At 37.2% G+C, this 27028-nt stretch overlaps 1 protein-coding gene across 3 annotated transcripts in view; it reads left to right on the top strand.

Moving 5' to 3' along the window:
* GADL1 (glutamate decarboxylase like 1) overlaps nucleotides 1-26672 on the top strand; it is a 151626-nt gene extending 124954 nt beyond the window's left edge. For all 3 annotated transcript variants that reach the window (XM_015596856.2, XM_025039184.1, XM_025039186.1), the window contains one exon: nucleotides 24907-26672. In XM_015596856.2, the coding sequence (XP_015452342.1) occupies nucleotides 24907-25080 (174 nt within the window). In that variant the 3' untranslated portion in view covers nucleotides 25081-26672. The remainder of the gene's footprint in view (nucleotides 1-24906) is intronic.
* Nucleotides 26673-27028: the final 356 nt, after the last annotated feature.

Raw genomic sequence — 27028 nt, 5'->3', positions numbered from 1 at the left:
TTGTTTTTTTTTATGGTAGTAGGTTTTATGGTAATAACCCTAAAATTATCCAAGAAAGCCCAATGAGCAGCACCATAGCCGCGCTGCACCTTTTGCTTAAGTTTCTCAGTGAGGAACTCAGTCCTGTCCCTTTGTGTTGTAGAGCGAGAAACCGTAACTGCTTTAATGACAGAGGTTTCAGCAGACGGGCTAGGCAGCCGGGGGAAGCGTTCTGCCTGCGGGGTTTAATTGCAGAATCTCAGTCAATCTTAGTCAGACAGCCATAGGCAAGCCTTTTTGCTGCTGCTGTTGTTGTCGTTGTTGTTGTCGTTGTCATTGTTGTTGTTGTTGTTTCATCCTTGGCCTCGTTTCCCTTTGCCATTCACTTGTGAACGAATCGATTGGGGGCGAAGAGGGAAGCTAGGTTTAAGCCTTGCCTTTCAATCCTCCTCTGCAGCCTGTGGCAAAAGCCTGTGAAATAGTTTCGGGAGGGCTTTCCTCTAAAACCACAAGCAGTGAAATTGTAAGGCCATTGGGGAGCGCCAGTGCAACAGAAATCTAGCTGAGTTCCTCGGTACATGTATCAGCGTCTATGGGACACAACTGTAGTAAAAATAAGTTGGGGAGGGAGAGAAGATAATCCCTCACATAATTTGTCTATCAGTTTTCCTTCTACCCTATTTTCCATAGACAGCTCCATTCAGAATCTGGAGGGCTTTTTTTCTGTTCTGCTTGGTACATTCAGTTTGCCTATGAAATAACTGTTTGCTGCTTTCTCCACCAAAACACACATCCTCTTATATTTGCTATAAAAGTTGACCTTGCGGTGCAGTTGATGTCCTGTGTCTTCCAAAAATACGTAAAACATATAGTGTTCTATTTATTATAGGCTTTATCAGGGCCTGATGTTCACTGTAAATAAAAAAATGAGCTCTGTAAGTCGGACAAATGAATTAGCACTTATTTTGATTCAAGCTGAAACTAAAGTTTGAAGAAGATACTGATTTAAATCGAGCAATATGAAATCACAAAAAGTTACATATATGCATGTACATTGTATATGGGGCGTGTCTGTGTGTGTGTGTGTTGTTGGCAATTCGTTTAGCAGTTGTGGCAGAAGATTGGTGTTGGGAGGAAAGGAAGAGAGAGATGGGAATTTTTATCCAGTAAACTTTCCATCATTTGGACATATAAATTGGTACCCTCTCGGTGGCCACTATGCCTTTCACACAGCCTCACCTTTGGTTGTTTGGTATCTCAGTAGACCAGGCGTTTTGAAAACCTGATCGGAGAGAGACTGACAGTGCTAGTGGAGCCAGTGGACGCTGCTAATGCGTCCCACCCACGGGTGCCGCTTAAACAGCATTTCTAAGGCGGACTGTCGCTCTGTGTCTGGTGACCAGAGAACGTACTGCCCAACTCAGGACTCTTCTGAAAGTGAAGTGAATGCTATTAATAATCATACCAGAAAAACATACCTAAATCAGTACTCCTCTGAGCAAACCAGCATCCCTAGTCATAGGCTGTTTTGATTGTAATTTTAACTCTTTCTCGTTCATGAAAACATGTCAGAGCAGGAGTGAGAGGGACGTTATATGGGCTCTTAACTTACTTTGAAGAAGAAAGAGAAAGAGTCACTTGCAAATTCTTGTAGTTCAACCTGATTAATAATAAGTTGCCTACACACCGCACAACTGATTGAGTGCCAGCAATATCTCTGGACCTTGTCTGAAGTACAAAATCTCTCCTGCCCAAAGCATTCTTTTCCATCATCTCTCATCATTGGCTTGAATCTCCATCACATTTTGTTCTTCAATTATGATATTTTGCCCATTATGTTTCATATGATAGTTGTTTTCATGTTTTCTTACCCCTCCCTGACAGATGATGTGTTTTTCCTAATTACTCCTCATTAGAGTGCCTCGGTGGTATCTTTGTTTAAGGTGCTGGCCTAGGGCAAGTGACAATGGACCGTGGAGTTCTAAGCCACTAAGCAGAGGCATTACACCATTCTACCTGCCTGCAGGTGCTTTTCAAATATTGTCTAACAGATCGAGAATTTATTACCAGGTAAAAACCTTCCCTCCCTATTAGACAAAGGGCTACAAATAAATAAAAGGAAAGCACAATTGAAATGTTTGAAAACTCTTCTATTCTCTAAGTTCAGTGTAAGTTCAACTGGTTTAAAGTGTTGGCTTCTTGAAGAATGTCCCAGGAGTCACCTGTTGCTAAGAATAAACATGGGTTAGTCAGTGAATGGCCAGATTTAGATAACGATAGCTAATTAGCCATTTGTCAAGCAATGGAAGAGTCAGAAGGAGAAAGTGAGAGAGCCACCCACATTCTGTTCAGTCTTCTTCTGATTGGAGAGAGAAGATCAAAGATATGATGGAAAGTCACTATCTTTCCAGTGGCCTCTAGTTGAGGCTTAGAGACCTGATGGAGGCTTTTTTCTTCACCTAAAAAGGAAAACTCAGCAGCATGAGCAACACAAAAACAGCATTTGCTTCCATCTAGAATAGCTGGAATCAGCTACTCATAGAAACCATGGCGCTCAACTGGCAAACTCACGTGTAACTTCAGAGCTGCAGCTAGAAATGACAAAGCCAGCTTCCAACCAAGAATGGTGAAGTGAGATTTTTTGAAAGTCGGAATAAGATGTATAAACATTCATTGGAAACTAGTCAATTATAGTAAAAGTACCACAATGTTGAGCTTGGGGGCTTTATTGTTGTTTTGCTTGCTTTCATTCCCCCCACCACTACGGGAAGTTTAGAGACAGTCACATAACATTTATTCAATGCCAAGAGCGCATAGATCAGTGTACCAAGGGGTGTAACACTGAAAGGTGGACTTGAGAAGTTCAAAATAAATTAACAAATGAATGAACGAATGAATCAATCAATGAATGAACAACAGTTTTATATAGAAGAATTCAAAATTTAATAGTTGCAATATATTTAACTTTCTTCCCTGGTTAAAAATTCTAGATGCCACCTCTAGTTATTGAATGATGTTATATTTATTGAATGCTTTTTGTGTGCAGCATACTGTGAAATAGGTACTGTTGGTACTGATTTTCTGGCGATAAAATCTATTGAGGTCCGGAAACATTTTTAATTTTCTGATAGCTAAAGCTTCTGACACATACACTGTTCAGCTGAAAACACCGTGGCTGATAAATGCATGTCTGAAAATCCGATGCCCTGGCATCATTCTTCTCAAACCCGTTGGTGCCATTCCCAAATGCTGACTTTCTGGCAGATGTAGACTATTGATTGGGCTGACTCCATGGCCTCTCTTATGTTCTTACAGTAGTCAATGGAAAAGTGCTAAGAGAGGAAACTGGCTGTTCTGTCCCAAGAGGCAGATGAGGTTATTAGCTGAATCTGATTTGTGTTGGGCTACACAGTGGTCATTCTGTTTTTGCTTTTGCCCTAACTTAAAAAAAAAAAAAATCACACCATTTAAAATAGTCTGAAAGAAAGCCTTTAGTCAGTTTAATCAGAATCTGATTTGGGATTTTTCTATGTTCATGCACTTCCTCAAATCTTTCACTAGGTGGTGTTCCAAATCAATCCATAGTCTACACCGTTGCTTCTGTCCAGGAAGAAGTCGAGAAACACAAAGCTGTCCCTCTGTGACTGACCTAACTTCCTTCTTCTGGCTTCAAGAATGAATGGACCTTTCACTGTCCAATAAGCCATTAGGTCTGCATATTGTTTAACTTTTTTTTTTTTGCAGGCCACACTTGTCAATATTTTGGGGTGATTTTGACAGAAAGCATTTCCATGTGATTGGCAGGAATCTTTGCTAGACACATTATTAGTGGCCCTGTGAATCAGAAACACATTCATTTTAACTTCCTGCTGTTTTTTTCAGTTCAAACCACAGGCCACAGTCCTGACAGAAACTGACATCTAGGTTCAGTGAGTGGGGTGGAAGATGGATAATGAATAGAAAATATTTACAGAATATGATAGACCTGTGCCCTCATATGTAAATCCATGTTCCATTAGATATGGCCATGTTTAGAGTTTTCATTAAAAAGGAAATGATAAATTAATGTGGTTTTTTTAAATACCGAAAAATGCATTTGATTCACAAAAGATATCGGAGATTATCTTTCAAAAACTAGAGTTGAAGATTCTATAAAACTGTCCAATGAGGCGTATGAATAGATATAAATTTATCCTTTACCAGACTTACTAAGTGTGTTTAGTTTCAGACTCTACTTAATCTCAGTTCTCTCACTCTCTCTTCTCTGATAGATTATTCAGATAGCTAAACACACCATCATTCTGACAGCTATATATGCAGTTAATTCTTTATTGTCAGTAGCCAAAGAGACGAATTTTTTCATGACACATTTGAGGTCTAGAGGCGACTCCAGGAAGAAAAGAACTTTTAGGTAACCCAATGAATTGGGTACGAAAATCCGTGGGAGGGAACAATGGCCCGGTTCTAGTTGTGATCATTTGGCTGTCAACATAAACAGAGCAGATTCAGGTTGACTGGCCTGATGATATGCTCCACGTGCAAGGCTTAGTTCTGGCCTGTAATAACGAAAATCATCTGAAGAGCAAAGAGAAAAATGCAAGAACTTGAAAGGTGCCATGTTGTAGAGACATCCTTATAAAGCTGCTGTAATTTTACAAAGTACCCAAACGGGGCTGGAAGGATGAAGAATAGAAAATTCCTGGCCTGAGTTACTTTTTTTTTTTTTTTTACTAAGAGACTTTTCAACAACCTTCTGCTCTTTAATGCTCAAACTCACACTATTTCATTTTCACTCTCCCGCATTGCTGGCCCTCAGGAAGACCAAAATGCAGTGTCGATTTTGATTTTATAGAAAATAATTTTCTATATGTAATAGATCTGGTTCATTTTTTCAAAGATTTTCATGGCAATTTTTGTTGACAATCATTATTTTTTAATTTTATTAGTTTCAAGTATACAGTACCTTGATTAGACCTTTATATAGTTTATAAAATGATCCCCTTGATTGCTCTTTTTCTCCCCTGGCCTTCCACCTGGCCATTACGTTAGTGCTAACTGCACTCCCTATGCTGTATTCCCCATCCCTGTGACCATCTATCAACTACTAATTTGTACTTCTTTTACCCATCACCCCTTTCTCCCAGCCCCTCAACCTTCCTCCCCTCTGGCCATCACCAGATCATCCTCTATCTTTGTGAGTCAGTTTTTGATTAGTTCTTTTTGTTCCGTAGACAATTATTTTAATGACAATTTTTTTCCTACATCCAAAATTATACCTCAATTTTATTTGTTGGTATTCCTGAGTGTGAGAAGTCTGATGATCCAGGTTTAGACAGTTTTCTCAGCTGAGAGAAAAGTGTACAATAGAAAGAAGCTTCTCAGAAGAAATGTTAGCCCTCCTGTCACCTTATTGCCTAATGAGACACATCTAGTGGTGTTTTCTGTGCCTGCACAGAAATACCGATGATGGGGACTATTTGCATCTCTTGTGATCTTCACCTTCCTCTAGTAAGGATATTCCCATACTTGGCTTCACCTCAGAATCATAGGAAAATTATGGTAAAAATTCTATTTCCAGGCTCGATTTCTTAGAGAATGGAGGTTTAGTTGATCTACAGCGGGTGGTATCCTACAATCTATAATTCTGACAAGCATCTCAGGTGAGTCCAAGGGAATTTGTCCATGTTCCAGAAACACTAGACAGCATGATTCAGGGCATGGTGCAAATGCTACTGTCTCCACCCACCACTGCACTTGAATTATGTTAACATTAGGATTAAATAAATATTAAGTCATTTTCCTCTTCTATCCTCCTTTTCCCACATATTTTTATTTAAGCACACAACAATACTACCACCTCAGAGCAAGTTTACTTGCCATAAAAATCTTCCCTACTCTGTGAATAACGTAGACGTCTCCTTAAACATATACCCAAATTCTACAAAAGAATATTTCTACTTTTATTTTTACATCATTTCAGGAGGAAGGTATTCATACCTGCCTTGGCGTCTTGTGATGCATGTCAGATTATCCATCTTGTGAACAGAAAAGAATTTATGTGGTCGTTAATGATATAGTTCATTATTTTGGTAGTAGAAGAAATAGAAAGAAGGTGGGGAGGGTATTTTAGTATTTTGGGATAGGGTGAACTAAGAGGAGAACTGGAAGACAAATTTAAATTTTTAAATGAGGCAGAAAATGTTTTAGAAAACTAAATGTGATTTTCTCTGGTGGCATTTAAATTTACAGGGAGAAAAAGGTGGTTGAGTTTTCTCAACAGTTGTCACTATGGCCCATAGTGGATTTTGTCCATAGGCTCTTGAACACATTTAACCCTGATTATTTATGACAGAAAAATATTTAACAGAACATAGACCAACATAGTGAGATTCATTGCTTTTTATAAAAAAAAAAAAAAATTGACCTTCCAGTCTAAGTCCAATAAATCACAAAATTGAGTTCTGTTTAATTGAGCAGATAGCACTGAGAGTTTGTTTTCTGTCCTTTGTCCAAGTAGGACAGAGCTCTAATGCAAGACTTGGGAATTTCATGACTTTGGTGTAGAATACAGAATTATTGTCTATTATTTGAAATATACTCCTGAATGGAAAATAAAGTATTTTCATGTCAGGTCAATATAATTAGGAATCTAATTAATAGACATGTAAATCATGACATATATTAATATTTACTCTTGGTTATCATACATTTGTCTTATCAAACCAATTGTACAGAAAATGTTGACTTCAAGGATTCTCTGCTTCACCTCATTACTGTTCGACCTCATTCATTAATTTGGCACGTATTAAATAGGCCTTCATTGAGAGTCCACTCTGAGTCTTACGTAGCAGGACAAGGAAAGATGAGAGGAACCAAAATTCATTGAGAGCTTACTCACCAGCAATTTATATTTCATTTTAATTAATTCTGACAAAAGCCTTATAAATTGTCTGCTATCATCTCTATTTTATGTATATGGGAAAACCAGGGAGTTATCCATGTTCTTCAGTGGCTACTGCGTATTTTTAATGTCAAAACCATATAAAAGTGGTTGTAAGACATTAGGCTTTTTTAGGATTTTTTTGTTGTTGTTTCTTTGTGTGTGTTTTTAGGTTTTCTTATGCTATAGCAGGGGTCAGCCTAAAGGCCGAAATCCAGCTCATTGCCTGTTTTTGTAAATAAAGTTTTATTGGAACACAGCCACATGCATGTGTTTTCTATTTTCTATGATTGCTTTCATTTATAACCTAAGTAGTTGCAACAGAAACTATATGGCCTTCAAATATTTACTACCTGGCCCTTTACAGAAAAAAAGTTTACCAACCCCTGTGCTATAGATTGATATTATCTCTCTATATGACTAAACCACTTTTTTGATGGCAGATACTCATTGGCCAACAGCTTAGACTCATCAAGTTGTCACCTTGACTTTGCCTATGAAAATCTCAGTATGTTCTATCCTCGGGGTTGAGGGCTTTAGTTTCTCATGGCTAATGCAGGGAAGATTAGTTAGAGCCAAACTTTCAAAAAGGAGTTACCTGGGTTCTTCTAAAGTGAGACTCAATCTTAGATCTAACCTAATATACCTTAGTTTGAGTCATGTTAATTAGATTTCACTTGGATTACTTTCTCGATTTACTTGTTACTACAGCAACAAGTGAGCGTCTCTTCCGTCCTCCCAATCTCAGTGTTAATGATAACAAAGATTTACTTCTTGATCACATTTCACGTCTACTGTGGATCAGTGTCAGCTCTGCTCCACCCCTTGGTCTCCATCCTTGCATCCATGATGAAAGAGGAGCCCCCTCTGGGACGTGCCATCCTCACAGCGAAGGGAAAGGAGGAAAGGGCTGGCGGAAACACACAACAGCTCTTAAAGTTCCCTCTCAGAATGGGTCACATGTTCATGGAGTGGTGATACACACTCCTGCTACAGGGAGGTGCTGCAGGATACCAGGTGAAGGCAAGGATGCATTCTCTCATAGCGAGAAAGGACCTTTGAATAATTGAGAACAATAATAAAATCAACCGCAGTCCGTAACAATCAATCCTCTATTTGCCAACTAGAAAACATCCATCCTCCGAAGCATCACTTAGGTAACCACAGCGTGTTCTAAAATCTCAGAGTTATTGCTTTCTGTAAACACTTTACAATCCTACTCGTCTTCTGGGTGGGTTATTGTTCTGTGTTTTGTTCTGGCAACCCAGCCACATCTCATCTTCCACACATGTGTTTCTGTTTTTCTTTCTAAGGTGAGTGCCTATGACTTGACAAATAATCGATGGTGAGGTAAAAGCAGGTCCAGTTAGCAGCTTTTGATTTACGCACTATTCCGAGGCACTTTATTTATTCCAGATCTCTGCCCTCTATTTGTCAGGGCTCTAAAGTAGAAAGTAAAATCACCTAAAAAGCTGCCTTGTGATACAAGTTTCAATTTCCTTTTTAAAGAAAGCTAACCCTTTTGTGAGCCTGAAGATGAAAGTTGTCTGTTAAATGCAGATATTTCTGGCTATTCTGCCTGGAGGTCAGTGAAGCAGAACAAGATATTAAAGATACTTCCCCAAACTGGGTCAAAACTGTGTTAAAAGATGAGAGGATTATTTCAGGAAGCCACACAATAATCCACTCACGCAGATTGAAAACTTTAATGCAGGTAGCATTTGTGGACTCCAAAAGCTGTCTGAGGGGATGGATTAGTCAGCCAGTGTAGCACACGGTGCCTGTTGCTGTTTCCATTTTTAGTGCTCTATTCAGCAGAACTTCATTATTTCAAAAGCTAAGCAAAAGCAAGTTTTAAAAAGCATTTTCATCACTTTCTACCTATCTCTGAACAAGTAAATCAAGAAAGCAATCCAAAATTATTCCTCCCACTTAAAATGGAGCAAGAAAGAAAAAAAAAAACTTAGAAATTAAAAATATGTACACATGTTAAATGACCTCCAAAATTAATGTTAAGGCTTAAAGGTTATCTCGTGGTTATGTTCTTTTGCTTACTTACGTGATGTCTTAGATGAACATATATATTAAATACAAAAATTCTTCTCATTAATCTCAGTTACAAATTAGGAACATCTCTCCTTACTGCTATGAGTGAGTGTTGTTCTGGGAGTGCCAGCCAAGGCAATGACCAGGAAAAGACAACAGCTTTAAATATTTAAAAGGAGAAGACCCGAATCATTTTAGGTTGTGCGATTGTGCATCTAAACAACCCAAGGACATCAGATTAAAAACTTTTAGAAATTTGTATAAATTTAAACATTAAAAAAAAATTTTGTTACATAAAGAATAAGAAACTAGGAGCTAGAAAATTGACATTTATATCAGAAGGTAGCTTTTAAGTCAATAATTTTATCGCTTCAATAGCAAAATAGATTAAGATAACTAAGAGTTAACTTAAATATAGTACCTAGAAGAAAACTATAAAATTTTAAGGCCACAAAAAACCCCCTAATGTTCCAGTAACAATTTCTGTTTTGTAAATTATTCCAAACGTAGCAGCTTTAAACAGCCATTTTATTATGCTCATGGATTCTGTGGGTTAGGAATTCAGACAGAGCTTCGCTCATCTAGGAAGACTGAAATAACTGGACTGGGGCTGGAATCTTCTGGACGCATCTTCACTCACATGTTTCATGGTTATCGCTGGCCCTTGGCTCGGACCTCATTTGGGATTATAAACAGAGTGCCTCTCTAGGTGGCCTGGGACTCATCATAGCATGGTGGGCTCAGGATAGTTGGATTTCAAAGAGTGAGTGTTCCTGAGAACCAGCTGGACACCGCTACACCTCTCTGACCTCACTTTGGAGGCCATGCAGCCTCCACTGTTTCCTACTGCTAACTAACCTGCCACAAATCCTCTCCAATTCAGGAAGCGTCCTTAAGGGAAGAATGAGAGAATTTGTAGCTGTTTTTTAAAAAAACTGCCTCACTTAGAAACTGAGGAACACCATAATTCTAGATGAGAAAGTTAATTTTTCTCTAACTAATAGACAGGCTTGATATAATTCTAATCATATTAACAGAAGGGTTTTTTTTTCTATTTTTAACTTGTGAAAATGTTTCTAGATATCATCTAAGAGAATAAGCGGGTAATAATAGATAAGAACATTTTGAAAAGGATGACTAACAAGGAAATTCCCCTCTCAAGCATTTTAATATTTTGTAGACTACAATAAATAAAATAGCTTGGATGTACACTAAGAATAGACATATCAACTTTACAGTATAGAAAGCTGAGGCCCAAATTTTCATAGGAATCATACTGTTCCCAATACATGCTGGGGAAAGGCAGGCTTATTCCATCAAAGATAGGTATCTGATTTATGCATGATACAAATGGAATGCTCTAATGGATTAAAAGTTCTAAGTGTCAAAACCAAATCAGAAGAAAACAAATATTTATTTAATCTTGGTATGCATAAGGCTTTCTAAGTATAATACCAATGCTGGAAAAAAAACATAGGTATATATAATTGATAGGTTTGATTATATAAATATTCAAACTGTACATAACTAGAAACAAAATTAAAAGCCAATAAATACCTCGCAACATGTAAAGCAATCAGATAGTTGATGTTCTTAATAATAAAGTATTCTTCTAAATCAGTAAAAAAAAAGATGATCACCCAAAATGGGCAGAGAACATGAACAAGCAGTTCACAAAAGAAAGACATTCAAATGGCTAGTGAATAAATTGAAAACCTGGGGACTTATTGGAGCAAGAGCACAGGATTGGAATAATGATTACCTGAGACAAGCAAAAGAGCCCTTTGATTGGAAGGTAATATGGCTTTGTTAGGTAGCTGTGTTTGGGACAGACTTAAAGTTCGATGATATAAGATAGATATTTATTGTTACTATGCTTAAACATAACTTGACAATTTATGACTTATCCTTAACTCTTAAGCAAAAGAAGTTTGGTTTTAGCAAAGCAACATGTTTCTCTCTGACTGTTCTTGACTTGGTCAAGAATGGTGCACTCCGAGAGCTCCTGTCTCCCCCAGACAGGGCTCGCAGGAATCGTTCCCTTAACCCACATCTCGAAGGCTATTTTTCAGATATTCCAAAATGATAGATCTTGAATAATAATAATAAATACATTGCCAATCTAATTCAAACTTATTTTGTCAAACAAACTCTTAAGCAGGACTCCAAAGTGTAAGACAGGTAAAGTGGGGCTTGGTTTAATCCCAAAAGACCCCTGGAACACGATCAGAATGCCACGACTTCAAGGAAAAAGATGACTTCCAATTTTAAACACTAGGTAAAAAGGTGTTGAGCGTGCTCCATAAAGAAGAATATATAACTCACTTTTGTTATTTTGCTCAAAAAGTGCAAATGTATTTTGTTACTAATCAAAATGGATTGGTGTTAAAAACTGTTGATTAATATTTATAGCATTAATTGTAAAAACTTTGAGTGTTTATACAGATTTCAATGAGGAATACCTAATGCTTAACATTTTATTAATATTTTTCTGAGTAATACAGGAACAATAATTATTTTTAAATATCTTTATAGTAGCTCTCTTTGAGTCAATAAAAAAAAGGCACATGAAATATGCGACTTTAAAAGTTTAGGTTTTGCCTCTGAGATTGAAAAACCAGGCATTTCAGGATGCACTAGAGCTGAATAAAGAAGTGCAGTGATATGAGAACTGCTTATAAATAGAGATGTTAAAAAAAAAAAAAAAAAGCCATTGAGAGAAGCAGGAGTCTATCCTGTGTGTGCAAAGAACTCTTAGATGGACAATGAACATCTATATTCAACCCCAAAAAGATCAAAAAGACAATTTGGAATCAGTTTACTCCGGAAGCAAATAATCAGTGGAAAAAACTATAAACAAGACAAGGATGCAGGTGGGTGGGTTTAGACTGCTGGGACTTCTCTGAGACATAATTCGAATGCCTTAGCGGCTGTACAGAGCAAGATATCTGTCAGGACAAAGCAGCATGAACCATGGGATCACTTCCTTTCTTTTCTCCCTGCCTTGTCAGGCCCCAGAATTTATTCTAAAAACCAATAATTCTGCTACTAAGGAAGCTAAACTTCCCAAGCCTAATGCACAGGTTCTATACCTTAAAATTATTCCTATGCCAACACAGGGACCACCTCCCACATCTGGGCCTGTACTCCTATCGAGGTGTTTCTGTTATGCCCCAAATAGCCTCATTGACTGTTAGAGGCTTGTTGACATGGAATGAGTCCAAAGACAGAATTTCAGCTGCTAATTGCCCATTGCCAAATATCGAAAGGAAAGAAAGTTACCCTGAGAAAACCTGTGGGAAAGGAATCAGAATTTTTTATCCTCTCAAGAATGCTTGTGGTACTCCTAATGCCAGAGCATGTGGGCGAGATACGAATGGAGCATCTGTGTAGCTAAAAGCTGGGGAACCCGATCCACTTCCTGTAGTTGGCGGTAGTGCTGGGAGCAACCTGAGGGCCTCCAAGCTGTGTCTCTGCTAAAATAGCCAGATGTGGCATTTAGAAAAATTGGACTATTGCCCAGAAGACCTAGATTGAAACGGGATTGTCCCATTTTCAGATTGAGTGATACTCTTTGAATATGTTAAGAATCTTTGAGTCATCATTTCAGAGTGTATACGTACATCAAAATATCACATCATATACTGTAAATACATACAATTTTTATTGGCTAATCATACTTCATTAAAGCTGGAAAAAATAAAAATAGAAAAACAACAAAAAGAATCTAAGAGAAACAACAAGAAAGTACTTTTTGTCTCTGAGGATCCCATTTACTTTGCTGACCCATCAGTTTAGTCATTTGTTCTGGACCAAAGCAAGATCAATAACTTGTGAGAGAAACTGAAGGGCCGAGAGACATCAAGACAAAGTCTAAGGCATTCCTTTTTTTTTATGGGGCTCCTGACCAGTGTTTCTCAACAGGGACATCCTGGCATTTTGGTCAGCATGTCTTCCTTGGGCAGGTTTAATGTAACCATTGTGAAGTGTTTGGCACTTCTGACCTTCACACATAAGTGCAAATAGCATTCCGTAATCATCAAGACAATCCAAAATGCTTACACTTCTTTCCAAATTACCCTAGAGAAGTGGTGTCACTCCTGGCTGAGAATTTCCAAATAACTTGTCGTTTTAAGGAACAATGTAGAGATCTCCCAACAGGGGCTAAAATTTGAGAGTTGGCCCACAACAGTTACTGGGGAGCTATTAGCTCTGATGGCTGCTGTGACACAATTGAGTGTTAAATTTTTGCTTTATAGAGTGTGCAAAATGTTTATTATGTCCATTCTTCAGCTAAAGTGTTCGGTTCAGTTTGGTTTATTTTTATGACTGTTCATTTCAGCTGCCTTGAATATATGACTGACATTAGGTTTATTGGAATTGCTGTCATCGTCATTTCTACGTTGTAAACACCAAATGTGAAGCTGTGTTCTTTGGTCTTTCTGGGATTTTAAACTCTGCTTTTGTGGCTTTGCTCTTCTGCATTGGAAAGGGTAAAACAGGGACATTGTTTTAAGTTGAAATACTTTTCCATTTTGTGCATGTCTGATTTTGAGATATATTCTGGAGGAAAATAAGGGTAAAAATCTATATTTGAGAAGAGGTATGTCCAGTCAGTGTGGCCTAATTCTTCATATTCTGCCAAGCTGAAATGATCTCTTGGAAGCACAGGATTTTATGGGCTATAGACCACCAATTTTTCATAATTTAAGCTTGGAAGACTTACACCAATTCAACTCACTTCTAAATTATAGGGGGACAGATATTAGGGGAAATGAGTGAGGGTTGTGCAAAGGAATAAGATATGAATTGGACAGGGATGGCGGAATATGTAAGGGATGGCGGAAAATATATTGAAGGAGGCAAATTGATTCTTCAAGCAATCAAAACAAAGAGTTTTATTGTTTCCTGAGCCATGGTTGTGTTTTAAACACTTTTTCAGGTTTTATGATTAACAGAAAAGTTGGCTGGCAACTTCCTTGAAGGTCACTGGTTTATTTTACTATAAAATTGACATAAACAGTTAGAAAAGGGGAGATTCCCAATGTCATCTCTCCTCCTCTCTCAAAATTGTCTTTTTCCTGCCCCAGACACCTCTGACCTCACACCCCACCATAACCTCTTCCAAAGTCCTAGTTAAAACACTGTCATTCACCATGTTCCTAAACTCAAGTCATGATAACAAGAACTTGAGGTACCTGGTAAATGTTTAGACCACCAGGCCTATCCCATTGAGATTCAAATTCAGTTGCTCTGGATTGAGGCCTGGATCCAGGTGATTGTAGCATCAGGCACATCTGGGAAGCACCTAATACTGCTTTTCAGTGTTTCTTTGATAAAAATAGAAGTGTCAGGATAGCACAGGGAGACTATACAGTTTTAGACACAAGCTCATGAATATCGAAACAAATGACCTTTTTGATATGTGACCTTTTCACGTGTCCAAAGAAGTAAATTTTTTTCTTATAAAATATTTCTGTATTCTGAAAAATTCTCACACTTACAAAATACACAGAATTCTCGAAATTTCTGGAATACAGTAGAAAATCATTCTTGTGCACAGTACATTTCAATGGAAAACTTCCGTCTCTGCCTCTGGCCCCCGCCCCCCACAAAATTGCCAAGATGATCAAAACTGTCTTACATTTTAAAGGGGAAAAAAAGTTTACTTTGTCAATGTTAGAAAATCTTGGAACTTAAATACAAGATTAATACAGATGTGGCATACTGATGTACAAGATTTGGTTTCTAAAGCTGCTAACTCACACTCTCAGAATTGTTTAAATACAGTTTAGATGCTTTCTGGAGAAAGAATAAATTACAAGTCGTGTTTTCACTCTTTCAAATGCTCATGTCTCAATAGATAATAATGAAGTAGTGTAATAAAAGACCAGTACACTTTAAAATTGATTAAAAACAATTCACTGTAAGAAATTAAAATTGATTAAAAACAATTCACTTTAAGAAATTAATAATTCCAGCTTGTATTATTGACTGCCTAGCAGATGACAAATTCTATGCTTGCTGCATCCAAATATATTATTTCATTTAGTTTACATAACAATCCTACAAGGGATTATCAGTTCTTCATAGGAGAGGAATGTTAGTCTCAAAGCGGTTAGCCCAAAGTCACACAGAATTTCAGGAATTGGTTCTCAGGTCTGTTGGTTTATGTATGGTTAGTCTAAACTCACTGATAGTGATGAAAAAGGGTTCTATTGATAATTATAGGTATAAATTAAGTCTGTCCTGAGTGAACTGGGTGTTTTGTCACTAGTGTGAACCAAGCTTGGGACATATATTGAATAGGGGCATATAAAAATATTTACTAGTTTTTAAAAATGACTCCAAAAGATAAAAGGAATATGACGAAATCAAACATAACATAAGATTATGTTATCTCAGTCACCACAACTCAACTGAAATCTTCTATAGTTATATGTGAATTATATATATTAAGTATGGTGGATGCGTTTGAATGTTTGATCTGATGTGTTGGAGAGTCTCCAAAAAGCCTTGAGCCATACAGTTTCTGTTAGTCCACCATGAAGAAAAGCAACAAGTGCCTGCATCTAAAATACCTTCACTCTTTGCACTTGAGTGGTCAACATGACCTTTCTCATTTCAGACCTACAGAGAAATTAAGTGTTTTGCTTAAGAACAAGCAATTAGTGGCAGAACTGGAAAGAAACATCCCAATTCCGAGTTCCATTTCCTTTCTAGAGTTTGTGCTCTAGACTTTTCTTGAATAAGAATATTAATGTCCACCATGTTCTATCTGTTTCTTTACAGTATTACATGCTGTACTTATAGTATCATAGTCCATATTTTATCAATCTTGTGAAGAAGTAATGTACTATTATTATCATCTTCTGCTGAGAGAGGAGGAAACTGGAGCGCTGGAAGCTCAAGTTATTCATCTGATCTCATGTAACTACATGTCCTCTCAGAACCTCTTTAGTCTTTTAAATCAACTCATTTATTTATTTAAAAATTTACATACAGGTAAAATTCACCTTTTAAAGTATATAGTACTGCGAGTTTTGACAAGGGCCTAGCATTAGCTGCTGGCGAGGCTTTCTGTTAGGCTCTGAGGGATATAAAGAAAAATCATGTAAAGGCCCAGCTTAGGACAGAATTTATAGTTCAGTGGTCATGAAACCACCACTGTAGTCACACATGACACAATTCCATCACCTCTAAAAATTACCCCAGGCTACCTCTTTGTCGTCAGCCCCTCACCTTTGGCACCCTCTTTGTCGTCAGCCCCAAACTTTGGCACTCTCTGATCTGTTCCCCATGTATGTGGTTTTGCCTTTTTCAGAATGGAGTCATATGGTAAGTAGTTTTTGAGTCAGGCTTCTTGCACTTGGCATAATATATTGGAGATTCATCCAGGTCGCATCAGTAGTTTATTCCCTTTTATTGCTGAACAGTATTCCTTGGTAGGGATGTACTATCATTTATTTATCCATTCAGTAGTTGAAGGGCATCGTGTTGTTTTGAATTAAGTTGTAAACATTTGCATCTTTTTGTTAATAAGACTGTATGGCCAAAATACTTAGTTAAAAAAAGTACGAGAAAAAACATATTCGATAATTTAATTTGATTGGGATTTTAAGAAAGTATTCTAAATCCTGCATCAACAAATAATTGCCCCAGAAGGTAATGCACCAATTGTATAGTGTGATCCCTTCTACACAGAGCAATGGGAGAATCAGCCTCAAGTCATTATCAACAATAACAAAAAACATTCTTTAGCTATTCCCTATTCCAAAAGGAAAACATGTAACTTGATAAAATGACAGAGAAATAGGATCATTTTACCTAAGACTAAAGCATGAAGAAAAAAAAAAGCAGAAATTTAGATGGTATCTAGACACAATTAAGGAGGCTTTAGTTTCCCCGCTTTTGCATTGCCAGGTGCTCTAAGAAATGTGAATTCTGTATTGTTGTTCTGGCGGGCTTCTTCCTTGATGGGAGGAGGACACTGACTGTGTGATCAGGCATAACCAAAATGTTTGCAGTTCAGGGCTGTGAAATTGGAAACATTTTAGACGAAAGTAAACTGCGTTGGGAGGGCAAATGCCTCTTCTATATAAAATACCACATTTGGGAAAGAAACAAATTACTCAAATATATTTGGAAATACAAAGGAAAGGTTTCTGTATTGTGAGGTGACAACTGTTTCATCTTTATCAAGTGAGAGATTCCATTTACTACATTTTAAACATGTAAAGCTAACCATTACCACAAAGAACTTTATATAAGACTAAAGAAATCACTTTCTACTTTGGACTATAGTATGTTTAGGCCATAAGGAATGTATTATTTCAACAACTGTTCATTTGGCAATAACCACTCTAAGTAACACAGAAGTTACAAATTGGAGGATATACATTTAGCTTAGGTCAAAACCCATTTCGACTCTATTCTGAGTTGCATGTGTAACGGAAAAGTCAGTTCTTATTTACAGTCAGAGGAAACTCAGATATGTGGTTGAAAGATAAAAATGTTCATTTAAGTTTTAGGAAGTTCCTATATACGGCATATTATTGAGCTCTTTCATAATCAGAAATTTATGAGATACACTTTTCCACTGGAGAAGATACTTTCTTTAAAAATTGATACCAAAAGGAAAACGGAGATGTAAATCTGTGCTTAGACTTTGTGAACCAATGTGGGTGTTCTGGTGACCTTCCCATTCACCAGCTCATGAAAGGACCATCATGATGCTTTATTTATGGAGACTGATATCATGGAAATTAACGAACAAATAAAGGAATTACATCTTTTTTTTTTCCATATCTGCACAACTGGGTGTTCTCTCCAGGGCAGCTTTTCTCAGATGGCTAACTGGTCTTCAGCTTGTGTTGACTATATCCTGAGTTCAGGGAGGCAGAGAAAACTGTGTGTGCTTCCTAGGCTGCCACTGCACTGGCCTGAGCCCTTCTCAGAAGCAGAAAGCCCATCCAAGTGCTCCGAATGGTGTAGGCATGCTGATTATTCTCTCGCACCGCGATTCTTCCATTTAAGTTCTGGCCCTTGATGCTTTGTATGCCCTGAATTCTGGCCCCCACCTTGATGCACTCTGCATCTCTGTCTGGCCTCGGAAAATCAGAGATGTCTCCTAACTTTACCCCCAAAAAGTGACTTAATGAGGAAATGAAATATGTAGTTTTTGTATAAGTTTCAGAAACAGTTTGGGGTTGGGTGCCAGGCACAGAGTATGAACATTTCATGCTAACTCTTTCCATGAGCTAGATTTTAATATCCTACTCAGATGAACCATCTCAAGGTAACATGAACAGTGGGGCTTATTCGGAACCCAGCTTATTTGGGAGGAAAGTATAAAGCAAGTTGCTTTTTGTGATTGTTCAGAAATAACTGTGCTGGAAGAGAGCCAAAGTGGCAGCCTTGCCCCACATCTGTGGCTCTGGTTTCATGCTCTTCTGAAGAAGGAGAGTCAAGAAGACCTTTACCATTTCTTGGCTCAACGTAAAACTTCTGAAAGAAACCCAATGGACATAATTGTCTATGTACTTCTTCCTTTGAAGGGGTGCATTTTACATCTCATAACATATTTTTTTCATTTTGACCCAGGGAGTCGGTAAGCGATGTCCAAAGCCAACTCTGGCTTATATTTATGTGTAGCCTAAGATTAATGTGTAGCCTACGAATGTCCTTTGCATTTTTAAGTGGTTGAAAAATAATCGAAAGTAGTGTAACATTTTATGGCATACAAAAATCACATGATGTTAAATTTTATTGTCCCTAGATAGTTTTATTAGAACACAGCCATGCTCATTTGTTTATATATTGTCTAGGCCTGCTTTCATATCACAGTGGCAGAGCTGAGTATTTGCAATAGAGATTGTATGATTTACAAGGCCTAAAATATTTATTATCTGGTACTTTACAGACAAATAAAGTTTGCCACCCCAGACCTAGAACAACGAACATTCAAGTATAGCAGCTATATTAGCCCCCACTATATTGGTTTCTCAGTGTTTATTTGCTTAACCATGTATTGCAATGAGTAGCTTTACTATGGTTATAAATTCTGTTTTAGGGAATACAGAAGAAGCTAAATACATATGAAGTTTAGTGAAAATATAGGGTAATTAGAAACTCAAGTGACTTTTTATGTAGAGAAAAAATATTATAGATGATTTTCCGCATCTGATGCAACTTTCTTTTAGGCAAGATATTCTTAACGAAAAATGTTAATTATAGTAAAACTCATAATTTATTTTTCAGTTTTTACTCTGCCTGCTCTACCCACAAGATTTGCGAATTATTATGAGTTTAGCCTCCTCCTCCTCAAAGAATCATTGCTTCCTTGGAGAAAATGGAATGTAGATTAATTTAACTGAAATTGGGGAAACAGCTCTCATTTCTGTAGCTTGAGGAACATAGTTTATGGTTTAGGGGAGAATTTAGTGAAATAAATCTCTCTGGATTTCTTAGAAGCTCTGAATGCATTGCTGTCTGAAGTCATAGTAGTAACTTACATATTCTTTGCCTCTCATATTTGCTACAAAAGGGTCACCTTTTTAACTGTGAGTTTGTCTTCTCAGACACTCTGAATGTTGTGCTGCCCCATGTTTATAGAGAAAATGTGACTATTTTACCCTCATAGCAAATGATGGGAAAATTTGTATAGAGGTCCTAAAGTCTAGGACATTTTGATCCATTTACTTTTATGATCTCTGGACTAGACTTTGAAGAACTGATTTAGGGGTTTTATGATGGGGTCCATGGTTTCACTGAAATGCCATCATCACGGGAGCAGTTCCAAGATTTAACAATTGGGAGATGTTTAGGTAAACTTTGGCATGGCGGTGCCAAAGTTTATATCCTACCATATAAAACCCCATTCGAGATGGGATGGCAACCATGCCAGCGAGCAGAAATCAGTGTGCAAAATAACAAGATTTATGATTCAAGTAATATGTACCCACAAGGAGCGGAAGGAGTTAAGAGAGCATCAATCCTGGAAGTGTGGCCTCCAGCCCATGCAGATCCTTGAACTGGGGGACACCACCACTACTTAGAAACTTTTATGACAACTTAACAGAGAAACTTTACTGTTGAATTTAAAAATAAAACAACAAAACTGGGCTTGTATTTTTTTATGATTTTTTTATTTCACTTTTATTTAGTAATTCGATTTCATTTAGTAACACTTTTATTGTATGTCACAAAAGTATGTATGTAATGCATTGGAAAAATAAATTTCCTCACAGATGATTTGAGAAACACTTTATATGTTGGGTAAAAAGTGTTGCTGTTAACATTAAGTATGTAACAATTAAAAAGAAATGTCATGTTATGGACATTACAATTTTGTTTTAATAAGAGGCTATTATGGTGCCTGGTTGATTACGTGTTATCAGATTAGTACCCTTAGCCAGATTGACAGAGTTGTTTTATTTATTTTTTCTCTGGGTTTAAGCAACTTTTAAATATTGAATGCTATTTAATGCTTCAGGGCGTGACAACAGAATTCTGTTTAAATGGCTAAATCATTGCTGGAGCATTATTTAAAGGGGAGAAAAAGCAATCCCATAGAAACATGTCGATTAAGTTCCTGTGCAATCGAATGGAAATGTCAGGATCTTCCTTCACTTAAGATGCAGGGACCAGTGCACTGAGGCATAAGAAAAGAGCTTGATTTACAATTTGAAGGAAAACCAGCAGTAAAATAATTGAGAGCTGGAAAGGAATCTCACTCCTGCCAAACTGCTTTTCTCCATGCATGCTCCATCCATATAGAGATGTTTGGTTTGTGCATATTTTCTTTCCTCTACGAGTATTTCATACTGTCAGATTAGAACTGTTTCTCTGCTGTGATCAGCAAAAGAGACTATCCAAGTTACCGAGCACTGGATTGTGCCTGGAGCCTTATAAATAAAAAATTGTTGAATTTTTTAAGTGCAAAGGTGATAAGCTGGTTGTTAACGAGAGCATTCTTGGTGCCTAAATTGCAAAAATATGGGTGTCTTTTAAATAAACTTTAATTTGAGTTCATGGGAATCAAACATGTGAAGGTACTTTGCAAATTGTAAAGAGCTGGTAAAATATTTGTTAACAACAACTACTACTACAATTATAAGTTGTGACAGAGATTCCATGAATATCAACCTTGATGTTGCTTATGGCTTCTTTTCCCCAAGAAGTATAGAGAAAGGAGGCCTCTTGCCTAGAAGTAGTTCTCTCTAGAACTTAATCTTATATTCATGGATACATAAATAAAATGTGTGTTGTATTGTCAAACCCTCGCTTAGCTGGTTCTCTGAGTCATATAAATATTTAGTCGTTTATTTATAATTTTTGTAAGTTAGTGACAAAATTTGGCCTAAAAGTTTGGTTCTTATACCATTGTTTTGTCCATGGAAGCACAGTCTTATGCCTTATACAAGAGCAAGAATTTAAAGATCAAAAATATCTTTATATTAAAATATCGAGGGCTCTTCTTTTACCTTTTCTTATGCACATTAGAAAATATTTTTGGTTTGCTTACAAGAAATGCAAACCTAACAGATTTATTTTGAAAAGTGCCTCATGTGAGCCTCTGACATATTATGAGTTGGAATCAAAATTCTAATGCTCTCCAAACGTGAGGCATAAAATAGCACTTTGGGGGAAGAATAGAGGTATTGAAAAGTAAACAGAAATAGACAATGCAAATTGGGTTTGAGCCACCAACATACCTGTTTTGAATTTAAAATTGGCTAAAATTTAAAGTTAAATTTGGCTAAAACATACCAGAGCCAGTTATACCCTGTGTACCTAGAAGAGGATGAAGATGAATATGAAGGGAGTTTTGATTAAAAAAATTTTTTTTTTTACAGAATCACAATCTCTAAGCTCTAAAATTGATAGTCTGTGGTTTTCCCGGCCAGACATTTGTCCCAGGCGGACCAGGTCTTCCTAATGATCAGCACGTGCACTACCGTGTTTTTCTCTCATACCTTCAGTTTATATCAAGAGGCCGCTTGTTCTATGAATTAAAAAAAAAATGTGCCTTTGTCATACCATGAGCCTAAGTCATACCATGGTTCTGCATTGCTCTGTGACCAAGTAGGAAAATTTTAAGAGCAATAAATGAGCAACAAATGATAGAAGTTTAAATTACATGTAGTTGTGCACACACATGCATGCACACACACATACATACGTGCACACACACACACGCACACACCCATTCACATCCACATTCACTCTAGAAACCCTCCTACCTAAGGTGATAAAGATTGGTCAGTAAAAGCAAATAATCCTAGAAAAACATGTGATGTGTATTGAAATCAAACATTTTAACTTAAAATACATCTATGTGCCTTTATTTCCCCACCTTCTGATGTAAAGGTCCCCCCGCCTCCATCAAGTAGATTTCCAAATGCCTTCCAAAAGCAAGTGAGGCTTTTCTTGACTAGAGGTCTGATGATTAGAGGGCCTCCACCATTCTTGCATAAACTACACTCTTCAGGGATCACCTGTCATATCCAGCTCACGTTTCTTTAAGTGCAGTGAGTGTGCAGGCCCCTGTGTACTATCTGTGTATAGACTCAGTCTGGACTCTTAAGATTTTGTTTAAAAGCTTTTGCTGTTCTCTTAGCAAACCTAACTTGGGGCTTTGTTTAGTAGTCCCCCTTTATCTAGTCTTTCCAAAGGATTCAATCTAGTTTTTATGGAAAGCATTCTCTTTTTGCACTCACCTTCCATTGGCTTACATATTATTTCACTAGATTTTATAATTCTTATAACAAATGGTACTTGTATAAAGAGCTTTGGAAGAAAACCGATGCTTGGAGGATTCAAATATAAGGGTTTCAAAGAGATATGCACAGGCATAATAGAGAGTTACCTATTAGCTTCCAACTTACAGGATCCACTGACCACGTGTCACTAAATTTTGCAGAGATTAGAGATGATGTTTACTTAACTCTGTTTTTCTAATCTCTAAAAAGCTCAGAATAAAATCTGTGACACATTTCCAGATATTTATAGAACATGATGGCTCACATTTTTCCCCAGCTTGATCTCTGACTTCATCTTCTTTTTCTACATTTTTTTTTCTTTCACTGAAGCTCATATATTTTCTATCTGTCTCACACTCTGAGAACTCCTTTCCTTTGCTAGAATGGCAGTGTGATTGTGCTTAATTGGTGTTTGTTTTGCTGTTGTAGGAATAGTGTCGTCCATGCTCTGCAAGGTTTATGTACCAAAATTAGCACATAAGGAAAAATATACTTAGTTAAAATTATCCTTGAACATCCTTCGAGAAGGCTCTAAGGCTGAGTCCAACACATCATATCTCCAGGGATCTAAAACTCCCAACTTTTCCATAAGTTTTAGAACAGATTGAGATTATGTTGAGTGTCAAATGAAGTCATTTGGCATGTCTTCAAGGGGGTATCTGACAAAACATAGGTATATTTAAAAAATAGAGAGGTGTGGGATGGCCACGCTCAGAGAGAGGCTCCTGGGAACTGATATTGATGCCTGTCACCTAAGTAATTTTCAAGCACATTGTGCCTGGTGTTATTTATGTATGCATTTCTCCCTTCTGGATTAGCTAAATCTCATCTTTCTGAGAAGGCGAAGACAGGAACACATTATATTTCTTTTCCACATATTCAATAGAACGTGCTCAGAAATTTCTAAGGAGTTAAAATAAAATGAAAATAGAAAACCTTTGCTTGCATTTCTAAGCCAGTAAAAGTACACTCTTAATTGTTTTTAAAGTTTATAACCTAGTTCTTGGGTGGTCATACTACTGATTTGAAAATGGACTCATTTTCCCATGTGGTTCTTAAATTGGACTAATTTCTTCAAACATTAAAATTTTAGAAAAATCTGTGCATTTGGATTATCAGGGCCCATTCTCATGTTAGCTGGAAATCTTTAAAATATGGGCTTCCTAATTTTATTGGTAACTTTACACCTCTTAATAACAGACAGAGTATTTATATTCCACATATGTCCTATTAATAAACTAATAAACTGTTAGTCTTCAAAATAGAACTGCACATTATACCTGTGTTAGTGTTTTTCTTGGTAGACTATCAATGCAAGGCTGTTATTTTGTGGGTTTTTCCCCCCATTTATGACTAATTTTTTTTATTCGAGAGTTTATTCAAGAATTTATTCAAGAAAAACTAGAGTATTTTTTTAGTTGAGACAAATTTGGTAATGTAACATTTGACGCTTTTGAGACTGTGACCCCTGAGGATACCTGATCTGTTTTTAATGAAGCTGCATTATGTAATGGTTTAGGTGGCAGAGTATGGGCTTGAGTGAAACTGCCTGGTTTTAAATCTTGGCTCTCGCACTTACTGAACATGGGAACCTCATATTATTTACATAATCTCCATGCGCCTCAATTTCCTCATCTACAAATGGGCGTATTAATAGTATGGAAAATTCTTGGCCTAAGTTACTTTTTTTTATATACCGAAGGACTTTTCAACAACCTTCTGCCTTTTAATGCTCAAACTCACACTATTTCTTTTTCACTCCCCCACATTGCTGGCCCTCAGGAAGACTAAAATGAAATGCTGATTTCATAGAAAATAATTTTATGTATGTGATAGATCTGGTTCACTTTTTCAAATATGTTAATGGCTTATTTAATGGGTTATTGTGAAGGCTAACTGAATCCATGTATCTAAAGCACTTGAATCGGTTCTCACATGTCGTAAGTTCTCAGTAGATGATGATGATGATGATGATGATGATGATGATGATGATGATTACTGTCATGATGATGATTATTATTATTATTATTATTATTATTGTTACTGTTGACCCTGTTGTGTACATGGGAATAAAACCCACAGCAGTGGATGCCCAGTAAATATCAAATGGCTGGGTCCAATGAGTCACGATGCCTCTGTGTGCTGGCCTTTCACCTCCCCCTGTCCTCTCACATGCAGGTGGCCCCAGCCATTAAGGAGAGGATGATGAAGAAGGGAAGCCTCATGCTGGGCTACCAGCCCCACCGAGGGAAGGTCAACTTCTTCCGCCAGGTGGTCATCAGCCCTCAAGTGAGCCGCGAGGACATGGACTTCCTCCTGGATGAGATCGACCTACTGGGTAGAGACATGTAGCTGTGGCTTTTGGTTCCCCAGAGGCATGGGTCCTGTCCTGGGGAAAGTTACAGATCCAGGGCATCTGGGGACACATAGGGAATTGCAGCCCTTCTGGAGAGAAATAGGAAACGCGCCCCATCCAGGCCCAGCAAAACCAGAATGCTAAGCGTTAAGGACTCTGTAGCTCCTTGGGCACTACTGTTGCTATAAAAATATGTTTTCTCAAAGATTGTCCCGGGGACAGAGAATTAAAGAGAATTTAGTAAGTACTATGTAGGGCCCGAGTTCTAAGCTTTCATTGCTCTTTAAAGAACATACAAATTAACAATTTTAAGCAGTTGGTCTCAAAGTGGTCCCTAGACCAGCAGCATCAGTATCACTTGGGAACTTTTTAAAATGCAGATTCTCAGCCCCACCCCAGACCTACTGAATCAGAAACTCTAGGTGTGGGGCCCCGACTTCTGTATTTTAAATAGCCCTCCAGGTGATTCTGAGGCAAGGTAAAATCTGAGAACCTTATAATGTTTAATGAAACCTTGTAATGACTGAATCATCGCTGTGATGTTTTGCAGCAAAGGAATGAATATCTAATATGTCAGTGGTCCCTGAGCTGGTCTTTGAAAATATAGCTGTGGCATCAGTAGCACAAATGTTTAGAGGCATCAGAGAGATATCAAAGCTATTTTTTAAAAGAGAAACTATATTAGATGTTTATTTTCTAAAGATGTATCTTTTATGCAGACTGAATGGTTATTCTCAAAAGTTAAAATGAACTATTATCTATTCTAAATTATTTAGAGATAAGAATAAAAGACAAACATTTTAGCGTGGCCCTTTCAATCAAAACAATAGTCTTAATTCACTTCTCAAAATCATTGTGTCATGAGTTGGGCATAGACATTAGAAATATGTCCCTAAATATGTACCTCTTTTAACTTGAGGGGCCTATTTCTTTGCTTGCTCTCTGCTTGTAGGAAATAACCAGAATGAAGTTCAGGGTGATACAACATTCCTTGTCTCAGGCTTTGAAATGTATAGACGATTAAGTGGTTTATATTGGGGCAGACAGTCTGGGAATTAGAAACCTTCCAGTGTAAACACCTCCATTTCTCTTTGGAGTGGATGATTGCAATTCTGTCTCTGATCATGGTCCTAGAGTTCTAGGAGAATCTTATTTAATTAAGAAATAAACAGAATTCAGAGTTATGGGTTCAGAGTTCAACGAGGTAAAATTATGAATCTAATTAGAGCTCTGATTTGGAAAGCAAATGATTGATGAGTGTTCAAGTATTAGACTTAGCACATTCAATAATCTTTTGATACTCTATTATTAACTTATGTCAGTTAAATTTTGAAGAGTAAAGAACAGATACGTACTCTTTGCTTTTAGTTCATATTTTTATTTTGGGGTGTATGGTTTCTTAATATCTCCATTGGTCAAAGAACATTTTAATCTTCTCTGAATCACTTCAGTTTCTGGTGATAGGTATTTGTGTGTGTGTTTTGCATTTCTCATTGCCTTTTTGTCTTAACGTTTTTCTAAAATGTTCCTGAAATTGATGTTTGCAATAATTTGAGTTTCATGAAATAAAAAGCAACATTAGCACAAACTTAGTGGTTTTTTTTTTTTCCTGTCATCTCCCCTTTACTGAGCTGTACCAATACATTTTTGAAGCGAATTGGGCTTGGTTGGCATTTTTGCTAAATAATTGAGAGAGCAGGTTGCAAGTTACTTTTTAGTTTTTTGATTAAGTGGAGAAAACAGAGCGCAGTATGGATTTACTTCTTGTCTAGTCTTTCTTCATCTACTAGGCAAGCTGTGGGAAACGCAGTAGCCACAGATCAGCTTCAGGTGTGCCTTTTCTCTTTTTTTTTTTGAGAGATGAAAGCTCCTTGATCAATAAAAAAACAACCGCTGTCAGGTACTTTGAAAATTCCATTTTTTTCCCCTTAACATGTCAAGATA

The sequence above is a fragment of the Pteropus alecto genome, unplaced genomic scaffold, assembly GCF_000325575.1.
Source record: "Pteropus alecto unplaced genomic scaffold, ASM32557v1 scaffold10, whole genome shotgun sequence".
NCBI classification, from domain to species: Eukaryota; Metazoa; Chordata; class Mammalia; order Chiroptera; family Pteropodidae; genus Pteropus; species Pteropus alecto.
Note: the sequence above shows the minus strand (reverse complement) of the source record. Positions and strands in the feature narration are given on the sequence as shown.